The 13,083-nt window shown below is 39.7% G+C and overlaps 1 protein-coding gene across 2 annotated transcripts in view; it reads right to left on the reverse strand.

Moving 5' to 3' along the window:
* kcnj5 (potassium inwardly rectifying channel subfamily J member 5) overlaps nt 1-13,083 on the reverse strand; it is a 34,433-nt gene that overhangs the window by 8,794 nt on the left and 12,556 nt on the right. For both annotated transcript variants that reach the window (XM_061719033.1, XM_061719032.1), the window contains exons 2-3: nt 9,963-10,042; nt 6,076-6,949 (exon numbers count right to left, since the gene is read on the reverse strand). In XM_061719033.1, the coding sequence (XP_061575017.1) occupies nt 6,076-6,949; nt 9,963-10,025 (937 nt within the window). In that variant the 5' untranslated portion in view covers nt 10,026-10,042. The remainder of the gene's footprint in view (nt 1-6,075; nt 6,950-9,962; nt 10,043-13,083) is intronic.

Raw genomic sequence — 13,083 nt, forward strand, 5'->3', positions numbered from 1 at the left:
TCCATGAAAAATGAAATCTATGGCCCTCAGAACATTTTACTTTGCAGCAGCAAGATTTGAATGCATAAAGAATAGAGGAAGTTGTTTGTTGTACAGTTTGTGATAGCCTAGAGTCAAACTGTTCATTTGCAACAGAAGGATATATAAATAAAATTGATTTCACTTGATTATGTTATGCTTTGTTCATCTTTTTCCCCTGCATGCCTTCTGTATTAAGGTGTAAATGCACTGAGAGAACAGAGGCTATTTGTTTATGACTATATACTCGACAGTAAAGCAGAATCTTAAAGAATTCACACAGTAAAACATGTAACGGGTACATTGGTCCATATGTCTAAAATGAAATAATTTCAACTTCAAAACCTCCGCTACATATGCAGCAACTGTTTTCTTTTAGGTACTGTCCATGTGAGTTGTGGCGAACAATGATCCATGAATAGTAAAACGTTGATTCCCAAAACATTTTCTAATCAGGTCCAGAAGTGTTTTCATGATTTTCCCTTATTATAAAACCACAATAGATGTAAATTAAAACAATCAAAATGTGTTGAAGGTATAGACTTTGAAGTTTCACAAAAATATGGCACTTAACATTTAGGAATTACACCCATTTCAAGCAAAATACCTCAATTTTGAAGGGCTCAAAAGTACTTGGATAATCGACGAAAAAAGAATGGGTCTGTTACCTTGTTTCTTCAAGACAAATTAACCAGAAAAACGGTCTGGAGTAAAGTATTGAGCTGGTGTTGGCAGCTCCCTGACTGGGCATAACAACATCAAAAGCCCTGGAAGACCACAAATGACAACTAAAGTGGATAATCACAGGTTATTTTTGTTAGTGAAGAAAAACCTTTTTACAACATCAACAGAAACCAGGAGAAGGTATCATTGTCAAAATCTGCCCTCGAGAGACATGTTCTTGAATGTAAGCTCAGAGGATTTACAACACGGGGCAAAACCCTGGTAACGCCTTGTCAGAAAACATCTAAAAAAAAAAAAAGAAAAGCCTCCCATATTCTGGAATCGGATTCTTTGAACAGATGAAACCAAAACAAACACCTATAAGAATGATGGGAGGAGAAACATATGAAGGAAAGAAGCAGCTCATGATCCTACCTACCATATCACACCTGACCGTGTGTCAAACATGGTGAATGCAGTACGGGCATCTATGGCTTCCAGTGGAAAGGCCTCACTCAGTGCGATTACATGCACATCTAAATCAAGGATTAAACTGGAGTTTCCGAGAAATCAAAGTATACATGCACGAGAAGACAATCGATTATTGGATGAAGTGCGTTGGCCTCCGTGATGCTAGGTGGCGCCACACGCACTTTCGTGGCAAAGTGATATCTTGAGGGATGGCTCCAGACTTCAGCCAGTCATTGACTGCAAATCATTTCCATTGCAGTATTCAAAAGTATTAAAAATCATTAATCAAGACTAGTTAAAAGTCACTTTGTTCAAATACTTTTGAAAATGAAAATGGTGGTACTTTGCCTGAAACGATGTCAATCTCACATGGTAAAAACCATATTTTCTTTTTGGATTAAAACTGAAAATCAGTTTCATGATTGTTTTATTTCCAATTCATTGAGAAATAATCATACAAATTCCACCAATGTCCAAATACTTCTTGGTCTATGATGTACAGATCCTGACCCCATTGAGAATATTTGCATGAGAAGACTTTGGCCCAATCTCAATACTCCCCCTACTTTTCTTCACTCGCCCTTCTTTTCTCCACTCGCCCTTCTTTTCTTCCCTAACCCCTAAAAAAGAAGGGGGAGATTTTAGGGCACTTGAGATCTAGGGCACTTGGCCCAGGTGCCTGTCCCATTTCTCCTACTCCCCCTCGTTTTCATCCCTAACCTGATCAGGAAGCAGAGAGCCAAAAGCTGTTTTAATTTCAGCTGTAGCGCTGTTAATATGGCACTTTATTAAGTTTTAATATTTTTTCAGGCATAAAGGTAACCTTAAGATCCGCAACCGGGGCTCAGTTTATCCAAATAACGCCTGTTAAGAAATTTGACCCGATGTTTTCGGAGATGAGAAGAGCCGCCGCCCCCGGGGAGCAGCCTCAGCTCACAGCCCGAGAAGAGACGTGTCCGCCGGGTCAGGCTGCTGCGTCGTCCCGGGAGAGAAACTCTCTCCTGGGACGCAGCTCTGTTGAGAATTACGCTGGCTGAAATAAATCATTTAGGAAGATGTTGGTTTAATAGATGAAATGTAACAGTTGTAGCTACGCCTGTTAAGAAATTTGCTCCGAAATTTAGAGATTTCTGTCTGCCGGCTCCGGAGTTTAGGGCCGCGTTAAATAGACGCAGCCTATGGCGTAGCTTACGTAACCTACGGCGTCGCTTACGTAACCTACGGCGTCGCTTACGTAGGTTACGTAACCATATTCCGGCGCGATCTTAGCGAACAACGGACAAAAAAGGGATTATGTACATTCACTGAGTGAATATTATGAAAGTAAAATATTGGTTTGCGCCGAGAAATGTAATCAAAATGCATTTTTATGCAGAAACTAACTCAAAATATTGATTTTATTCCCAAAAAAATAAGAAATGACGACGAAAAGCATTCTGGGAAATTTTCATACCCCCTCGCTCGCCAAGTCAGCATCTGCAAACCCTCGATTTGAAGGGGCTATTCTCAGCCCCTAGCCCTCGTTATGCCCCCTCCCCCTAGGTGAAAAGAGGAATTGGGACACCACTACCTTCACAGGAACGCGCAAAAGTTAGGGTTAGTGAAGAAAACGAGGGCGAGGGGGAGTATTGGGACGCAGCCTTTGTGCTCTGTCTTTCATCAGTGCGAGATCTTGAAAGCTGCTCTGCGTGGAACTAATTGCTGTGCTATAGTCAAAGGAGGTCCAACAACATATTACAGTGTGAGCTCTTTTTTTACTTTGGAAGGTGCGTACAAGTTTTTTTCGGCACAGACACTTTACTTTGACCTATTCATTTTTCATCCTATTCTTTCATCTACTGAGATTTGTTGTTAAAACCAGAGCAAAAAAAAAAAAAGAAGAAAAAAGCAAAAGAATATTGCTTCAACTTCCCAGTATCATGGATTTGGGTTTTTGGTCTCATTGTAGTTCTCCTGTTTTAGGCTGTTTGCTTGTATCGTTTTGTTTCCCACTTTAGGTTGGGTGGTTTGCTTTACTTCCTGTTTTACTTCTTTACTGTTCAAACCTTGACTGTTCAGTCACTGTGAGTGTATATTGTCTTATACATCCTTTTTTTTTCTCTGCCAGTCTTTTTTGTTGCCCTGTTGTGTTGGAGTTCTCTTCTTTGCACTGTTTCTCTCTTCATTCCTAAGCTGTTGTTGTCAGCTCCTGAATCATATTGCCTACTGAAGAGGTTAACTGAAAGACCTGTGTAATTCATGATCATTATCAAATTGTGCTTTTTGTCCAAAAACTATGACTGAGCTGATGTATCATCCTAGCAAGACACTTGCTATTTCTCAATATGATTACTTGTGTGTGAACTGCATTTTAGCTATTTTAGCTTGGCTGGAATAGCTTATGCTAACCTTTGATCCTAATTAATATTTCTTTACATTTATGATGCTCAAATCATATCCTAATTTCAAATGTTGCTACGGAAACAACAGCAAAAACCAGTGCGGACTGAGCTCACAGGAGGAGTGACTGTGGGTCCAAGTGGACCTCCACTACTCGTCATTTCCGCTCTGGCAGCACTCGTTTTGCATCTTGCTAATTAATGGTCTGGTTACTAAACTTGGAAGGACACTGTTATGACCTGAGGTGAAAGTTGCTTGACCAGAAGACCCAGCTGCTGCAAGAGGTAGACGCTGATGAGCTAGAAACAGTCCAGCTGGTGTCCTCTGGTTAGCCATAGCCATCGGCCCTCAAACAGAGGACGAGATAACTGCCTCATGCTGCTTTGCTTTTGCTCCTAACCCTTCCAAGCTAACCCAAAACTGGCTGCAGTGGTCTATAAGAATAGATAACAGCTCCACGTGCTTTATTATGTTCATAATTGAAATGACTATAGTCTGGTAGGACTTTATTCACAACTCAGAAGTGAACTCAAGGCTATGCCTGCCATCAATTTAATAATCCACTCCCCTAATGACATGATTATACATGAATTTGTTGCTTCCTATAATTTAAAATGATGTGTTAGACAAAATTTCACCCCCAGTTGTCATGGAAATGAAACTTAGCTATGGATGCCACAATCATTTTTTCTAATGCAAAGTTGAACAGTTGAGCACTTTTGGAGATAGCCCCTGGTGGCCTGTCAAGGAATTACAAATAACTTTGCTTCCTATTTGGCATTAAAGAACCAACGATGATGCAGCCCTGTGGCTTTGAACCAAACCTAAAGGCTGGTGCACACTAAACCATTGGTTTAGTGTGGTTGGTTGGTTTACTGATGTTCTAATATAATGTCAGAGTCATCACTTTTAGCACGTTCACTGTTGCTATGGACTTTATGCATCTACACATTTAGATGTTCTCATGCCATCACATGCCATGCTTCACTTCTGTCAGCTGGAAGTATTTGACCAAAGCTGATGATAAAATGGTCGGCAATTGTTACGGGGAAGACAAAGAATGTGATTGGGTTCCCCTGCCTTTGCACGAAGAGGGCTGGCATAAGCTCCAGCAGAACCCCATGCTCCCGAAATAGGAATAAAGGGGTATAGATAGTGGATGGATGGATGGATGGATGGATGGATGGATGGATGGATGGATGTGACTGGAGCTATTTTTTTTTTCTAAAGCTTATACAATTTTGACTCTATTTACTAAATTTGATACATTCGGGGAAACCGAGAGAGGCCTAGTGTATGGTCAGATTATTTGTTGCCATTGGTCCAAAAAGTGATGACAAAATCATCACTGCATGATTCATCAGCCTCTGCCGGTCAAGCAAAAGGTGCCTGAGTCAAGCACCCAGCACCGTGAGTAGGAAACATAATGAGTACTGATGCTTTTAGGAGAAAAAAAGAAGAAAATATGAATAAAAGATCAATCAGAGCAGAAACGTTCTAATGAGTGCAAAGCCATGCTTTATCAAGATTAATGGTTTAAAAATCAACAACTGTTGGTTCATAAAAATATAAAACAGGGGTGGTTATTTACAGTTACCGTGTGGTAATATGCAATAAAGTAAATTAGTCCCATGTTTAATGCATTGTATTTCAAATATGTTTACCATAATTAGTCCTGCAACAAAGGCCATGAAACAATGCAGGCATAAGAGGAATACAGTACTTGAGTTAGATACTGCACGGATTACCAATTTGACCAGCAAATTATGAGCTGTGCAGCATCGTGCTTTCAGGGTTTCTGTATTCAGTACATTAAAAGGATTTAGAGGGTTGGCAATTTTCACAGCATATACACATTAAAATGTCGAGTTGAACATTAAAGGTGATTCATTTAACCCCTCTCAACTTTGACCACATAATTCAGAATTCATTGGGAAACAGGAACTTTGTGGAACTTTACAGAGATGCCTGGTCATGTGCACCATGTAAATGTAACCAGCCTCGAGCGTGGCCTTTATACCCATAACAAAAGCTTGTGCTGTGGGTAGCTACACTTCATTCATTTGTAAATAAGCAATATCAAAGACATAACCCTGAAGTAGCAACAGTGGGGATGAGGGCTACTGTGAGAACAGAGAACAGAAACATGCTGCAGATGAAATAGTTGAAAAAAGGTAGAGTTGCTAAAAGTTGAAATACGATTGTCATTTCAAAAATGACAATTCCTAATAGTCTTTTTCTCCCTAAAGAAAAAGTAGTAATTATCTGTCATGAAATCATTAAACTACACATTATTTTTTTTAACTGATTACATTTATGAAATAAAATGCATAAAATGCTCTAATTACAATAGTTGTTACAGGTTTAATTGCTTTTCTAACTGTTTTTAGCCCCATACTTTTAGCCATCCTTCTAACATCACTCTGTGTATCTGGCCTTTCCGTCCGTTCTCATTTAACAAAGTATTCATCACATTTATGTCTTCCTACTTTTAGTTTTCTCCCATACTCTTCCCCCCGACCACCACACCCCTTCCATTCATACCTGTTGCCTCCACCATGCCCTCAAGGATAACCACAATCTCGAACTCCTCCTTCTCCATTTGGGCCAGTGACATTTCCCAGAAGGGGCTCTTCTCATTGATCTCATGGGAGATGATAAGCGGTGACACCAAGAACAGCCGATCATCTCCTGTGTCAAAGCCGATGTTGATGTCAGTCTGGTTGAGCGGGATGAACTCCCCCTCTTTGGTCTGCTGCGAGCGGATCAACTTCGCTCGAATTGATGCCTCCACAATGTGAGAGTTCCTGAGGTCCCCCACCCGAAACATCAAGCACATCTTGTTGTCTCGCACCGATATGACAGCCTTGTGTGAGAACATGAGGGTCTCTGCACGGTTCTTTGGCTGTGATATCTTGACAAACATGCAGCCCACCATCATTGCGTTAACAATGGAGCCCAAAATGGCCTGGATCAAAAGTAGAATAATACCTTCTGGGCATTTTTCTGTTATTACACGATACCCATACCCAATGGTGGTCTCTGTCTCAATAGAGAAGAGGAAAGCTGAGACAAAGCTGTTGAGGTTCTCCACACACGGGGTCCAGCCCTCCTCATCACCGTGGATAAGATCTCCGCGGATGAGCGCAATCAGCCACCACAAAAACCCAAAGAAAAGCCAGTTGACAACATAGACCAATGTGAAAATTAAGAGACTAAAACGCCACCGTAGGTCCACCAGTGTCGTGAACAAGTCACTTAGGTAACGGTATGTCTCTTGTACATTCCCGTGATGAACGTTGCACTTGCCATCCTTCTGCACATACCGCTGTCGTGGCTTCTTTACTGGATCAGAAATCAAGTGGGTTCGCTCAGTTGAGATTTGAGCTTCCCTCATATGTTTGGGGAGTTTCTTCACCTATGTTAAAGATAAAGAGATTGGAAAAATCAGGGAAAGAAGAGTAAATAAAACCAGGCATGCACAGCAACATCAGCAATTGGTCTTTTTTTTTCTCCCGATCCTCCACAGTGATTTTTTTCAAGTAACATTTTCACACAGTTATAGCTTGTTTTACTGACGAATGTAGGTGTGCAAATATGCTTGATTGATGTCATCTGATTTTAACCTTTGTAAAACTTTGAACGGCTGCTTGGAGGACAAATCAAATCAACTGGAGTTATACAGTAAAATCTCCGGGCTGCGTGACAATGACATTGCAGCTGTCAATCTATGCATGTATAACTAAGGGTGCAACGAAAACACAAGGACACGCAGGTCTTTGTAGATGTTGGCCTTGGTCCAGTGAGGTGATTAGGCTCCACAGCTGTGTCCCGTCTCTCTATGTGCCCCTGTGTTCCTTCCCTTCACGTGCTTTGGGACAATGACAGCAGCAGATCAACCATCCTTCCATAATAGACTTTCACACTATTTTAAAATACAAGTGGTATATTATATGTCTGGGGGGATGTCTTACCCTTGTTTACATTTTGGCTTTTATGAACATACATGTATCGTTGTCACATTGTGTGTTTTGTTGCAGATGTTTTGATGAAAAAGACTGCATGTCTGTCACTCCAACAATATATGCATATACTGTAGCTTGTCTTTACTTTCGTGGACAAACAGATTAAAATAACCTGTACCAGGACACATTTATAAAAGTCAAAGAACACAGTGACATTTCTGATCTCAGTTGATACTTGTAATGCCTTGTGTTGAGGTATAAACATCTCCTGTGCCCTTGAAGTCTGTCATTGCTAACTGGGCGCCAGTGATCTATTACTTTGTAGAGTCATATCACCATTAAAGTTAGATCCTTTTGTGCTTACAGTGGCTGCTTCTCTGTGCTATCATGAAGATGATCACACTCACAAAAGAGTCAAGAAAAAACACAATCTGAAGCATTGCAACTTCTTCACATTGACTTTGATTATAGAGGCTGCAAGATAAAATCTACCACATAGCTTTATTCAAGGTAGTTTAAATTTGATGTCATAAGTAGTTTCATGTCACATATGTTCTTTATATAATTATGCATGCTTAATTAGGTCTATATGCACATTATTGATTTTTAAGATGTTAATTTGAGCTCATCCTCGTTTAAAGAACATTTCGACAAGGAGGTATTGAAAGACAATACTTGTTACAGACCATGTTTCATGACAATGGTTTTAATACAGATTCACACCACAGTTAGTTCACCTTTTTTTTAAACAGAATAATACTATTTAATGCATATAACTGTTTCTTCAGTCTAACTGAGTTGTCTTGTGAAATGCTGCACATCCTCTGTGATCAGTATGGTCCCTGGGGGTTGATGGTCCATAAACAAATTCATTCCCTGTTTCTGTTTGGCAGTCGAAAGCCTGAGGTGGTGTCTCTCATTTAGCTTCTCTGGTCAGGTTTGCTCAGGTGCCATATGTTCACACTAGCTTGGAGAAAAACAGGTTACTCCACCATCTGATGTAAGAGCATATATGTGTTTTGACATTTGGACCAAACAGTTCTCAGGGCCATCTGGAGTCTATTGGGAGAGGGGAAAATTTCGAAGGACAACATACCATTGTGGTTGAAAAGCAGCCTTGATTTATTTATTTTTTTCTAGTCACGAGTGAGTCACTCATAAGTTGAACAGATGTATACAAATATTGTTTGGATCAGTCAGTACACCGTTTGATTAGTCATCATACGGATGCATCACAGATGGTTAGCCTCATTCTGTGGAAGCCCTTACTCTGGAGGAGGAGCTAAAAGGGCCCTATAAAAGCAGTAATATGAAGTTCCTACCGTTGGGAGACAAATTAGAATAGACCAAAAATTGGGAATAGAACTGCCTCCAACAAGAACCCTGAAAAGGTACCTTGGGTTCAAAAGCATTTCATGTGGTCTGGGTAAATAGTGTTCTTGTTGGCATTTGCATTCAGGAGTTCCAGGCCTCAAAAGATGTGAATTAGATGTGAATTAGATGTGACTGGTCTAAGTGGACAGATCAGATTTTCCACATTCATGAAACTTATAATTCTTGACTGTGATGAGTGACATAAACGCAGGTGGACAGGTTGTCCTTTTTCTTCTCCTCTTTAAAACATGGCTAATCCTTTACTAGCCACCAAGAATGCTGTAACTTGGATAAAACCATCTGTTGTGTCCTTTAACAACTTCAAGAGCAACACGGTGGACTGTAAATGTTAACTTTTACTAAACCAGCTGACAGCACAGTACTAAAAAGTCACATTTACTGTGGAACATTGAGGAAGTGGGGTCAATGTAGTGATTGAAATAGCCCTTTATACTATAGTAGCCTACATTTATGTGTGCTCATTTCACTCAGTTGCCTTATTTGAAAATAGTGCCAGTTTTTCTTTCTGCCTAACATTTTCCAGGTTGTTATCTAAGCCCCTCTACCTGGCATATAGATTCCCTAGGTGGAAACCAGTGTAAACATAGATATCTGATACAGTTCACCTTTAAAATCTGATGTTAGCAGCTCGTTAAGATAAATGGATATGAGTATTGAATCAGAATGAGTAAGCAGGACCTACTGCACAAATGCAGCCAAAGATAATTCAATAGAATTTTATTCATTTTTTTTAATATAGCGTGTATTACAACAGAAGTTGTCTGTAGACGCTTTCCAGAGACCCAGAACATGGATCAGATACTTGGGTTTCTTCTTGTCAGCTTTAAGTTACGGTGAATAATACATGTTTAACTGTTTATATATGCTGTTTTATGGCTGGTTGTAAAATCCAAGACAGTTTTTTTTTTTTTGGGGGGGGGGGTTGTTTGTCATATCTGTTTCAGAGCTCTGTCATGATGCACCTTTCTCATCACTGGATGTGTTCTTTATTCACAGTATGTGTGAATAAATGCTCTCTCTTGTCACATCTTACTCAGTTATGCGTGTGATGCACAGTTTGGGAATGTTTACCTGTGAAGGTGTTACTCCTATCTCCATATTGTGGTCCATGAGGACTCGAGAATCTCCTGCCATCCTCAGCTGAAGCTTACCTGTGGGACAAAAGAAAAGAAAAGTCATTTATTTGAAGTTTTAAAGTGTTTGTATTTGTATTGTGTTCAAAATCAACTGAAATAACCAAAAATAAAGATCTTATAAAGATCTTAACTATGCTATCAAATCACATACGTAAAACATTTATTTTTGTTTAAGGCCTTTAGCCTTTCAAACCCATCATTTCATGACCACATCCTTCATCTTTGTGCAGTTAGGTTTGTTTTATGAATAGCTTTTTACATTACATTACTTTTTCAGTCTGCTGTTTGAATTTCTTCAATTCGTCAACATGCCAATATTTGTCACACAATATTATCAGAACTCACAGAAACCTGTGAGGGCGTACTGACATATGATGTTTTCATCTACCCAAAGTCGGGGTTTTTTTTCTATGACATCTCTGAGTTTTGTCATACAGATAAATCCAGGAATGTGTGTGGATTCATAAAGTAGTTTTGAATATTCTGGCAGCTTAATAATAAACTTGAGGAACAACACTATATTTTCATGCTTTAAGATGTATTTTTTCTCAGTTTTAACCAACATCCAGTATGTGCTGTTAGTATATTTTTATTTATTTATTTATTTATTTATTTATTTATTCAATACAACTGAGTCATACATCTCTTGGATGATGAAATATTTCACCATCGGTGAAACATCGGACTGATCTCCAAAAGTCAATTGCGTCTGTAGGATTCACTTCCAAGCTACCCGAGACCCATGGATCAAAGTTTGGAAGAGCTTTCACACCGGCCCCAATAAACTAGAGCTCTCAACTAAAGCAAAGGAAAGAGCTCTGTTGTGAAAACACATTTATATGTTGGCTTGTATACATGTTGGAAGAAATACCTAACCAGAAAGTGGACTGAAGTACGGTCCCCTGTGGGTTTGTCCACAGGTTCCATGTGGCCCTGTTTGTGTTTGCCCATATGGACTCTGACTGGAATCCACTTGATTTTTAGATCTGCCCCAACATAGAGAGTTTAAAACCAAATGTTTCTTGAACAAGAAATGTCCTACCCTCTTAGCCCATTTGGTCCACACGTATCCCTCATGGGACATATGTTTTTAGTCAACATTGGCTTCTATTTGGGGCCCATAATACTGAGACCCTATATGACCCATGTAATTTGCTCATTTCGAGCCCAAGCACATAGTGTACCCAAATAGCCCACTTTTAACTCAGATAGGGCCCACATGGACATACTGGCTGTAGCATCACCCATAGATCACATTATTCTTTTATATTTTGATTCCAATCTCTTGATGCTCCAAATATCCTTCACAATATTGAGGTAATAAATGAAATGAGACTTCCCTGTCTCCTAAGTGCTGTGAATGTTTTTGTCGACCAATAAAAGTAAATTATGATTTTTTTCTGAATGATTTTAATGCCAGAGGTAAGTTGACTAATGGATAAATATAGAAATTCCCTTGTATCTAACTTTACACGGGTCATATATTTAGTTATTGCTGTAGAGGTATTCTGCAGTGCCATCTCACAAGGATTTGCTCCTGAGACAAAGACATACCTTAAACAAAATTAATTTTCTTTTGGTTCACTGGTTTGAAAAGTACAAATTTCATGCCAATGTTCTGAAGATGTGTAATTTTCATAAAATGTTACCAGTATTTCCCTCAGAGACGGAGTCGAGAAAGAATCAATCAGAATCTGTTTACATGCTTTTGTCTCTTATTCAGATTACCGAACACAGGACCTGCCGGTCCTGTAATGGTATGTGTCAGTCAAAGAAAGCCACAGCACAGACAAAGGGACCAACTTTACATTGTCTGTGGTTGGTTACTCACGCTGAAACACAGTGAAAAGATCCAGAGAATTTGGTGCATTCTGTCGCAAAAGAAGAGTGACTCTCCTGAGTAAAAGATATTCTTTGTATTACACCTATAGTTTCACTGCCTCATGGATCAGGTTATGAGCTTTTGCTACCAAATCCCAACCCTGCATCGGACTGACACTGGAGATGACTATTTGAACGAGATGTCCAATACTATTTTGGAAGAAATTCTTTTTAAACATAAGTGGCAAAGAACCAACACCCGAGAAAGTAGTTACACAAAAATATGAAACTATTACCTCATTATCGTAGTCTAGTATGACTTGTGACATAGGAGCAGTATTGCATCACATGAGAAGAGACTCTGGGTCTGTTGGTGGTTAATTTGGCGGTATAATGATGCAGTCTCAGCTGTAGCATTTTTAACGATGACACACTCACACCCACACACACACACACACACACACACACACACACACACACACACACACACACACACACACACACACACACACACACACACACACACACACACACACACACACACACACACACAGAGCAGGTTTCTCATAACCATAACCCTCCTGGTCACTCCAATAGGATGTGCCTACATGCACAAATACAAACACAACTCTCTGTATAGAAGCATACGACTCTTGCACCAATCCCAAATCCTTTCTTCCATCAAATGTAGTTATTTCAAAATGAAAAATAAATAAATAAATACTGTCACTGACAATCTAGCCTACCTTCACTTTACATTTAATCCAATATTTAAAAAAAGTGTGAATATTATCTTTGTGGCTGTTTTTAGCTCAAATGGAGCGATCAGATGACGTGCTGACAGTCTACTCTATAATGTGAGCATTTTCTCTGCGTCTGAGCTGTATGCTGAAAATGATATTTTTAAACATCTGTTATGTGAGGGCCAACGTGACAGCAGAAGTAGAAAGGGTGTCCTGAATGAAGTGGAATTTGATAACTGCGATTATAAAAGAGTGTGGATGGGAGTGTGCGTTTTGTTGTGGGCGAGGTGGGTGGGGGGGGGGCATTCATGACATGATTTTAATTTTAGCACCGTCTCAACACCTCCAGAGCTCCACAACAGGAAGTTAACTTATAAAGTATCCAGATGTCGCTTGAAAATCCTCCTGCTTTTGTTTTAAAGCACAATTGAATGAGCCGGGCCGTGTATTGAGCCGAGCAAATAAAAACGGCTTTCTTTGCCACTGCATCAT

Source organism: Cololabis saira, chromosome 4 (assembly GCF_033807715.1).
Source record: "Cololabis saira isolate AMF1-May2022 chromosome 4, fColSai1.1, whole genome shotgun sequence".
Taxonomy (NCBI): Eukaryota; Metazoa; Chordata; class Actinopteri; order Beloniformes; family Belonidae; genus Cololabis; species Cololabis saira.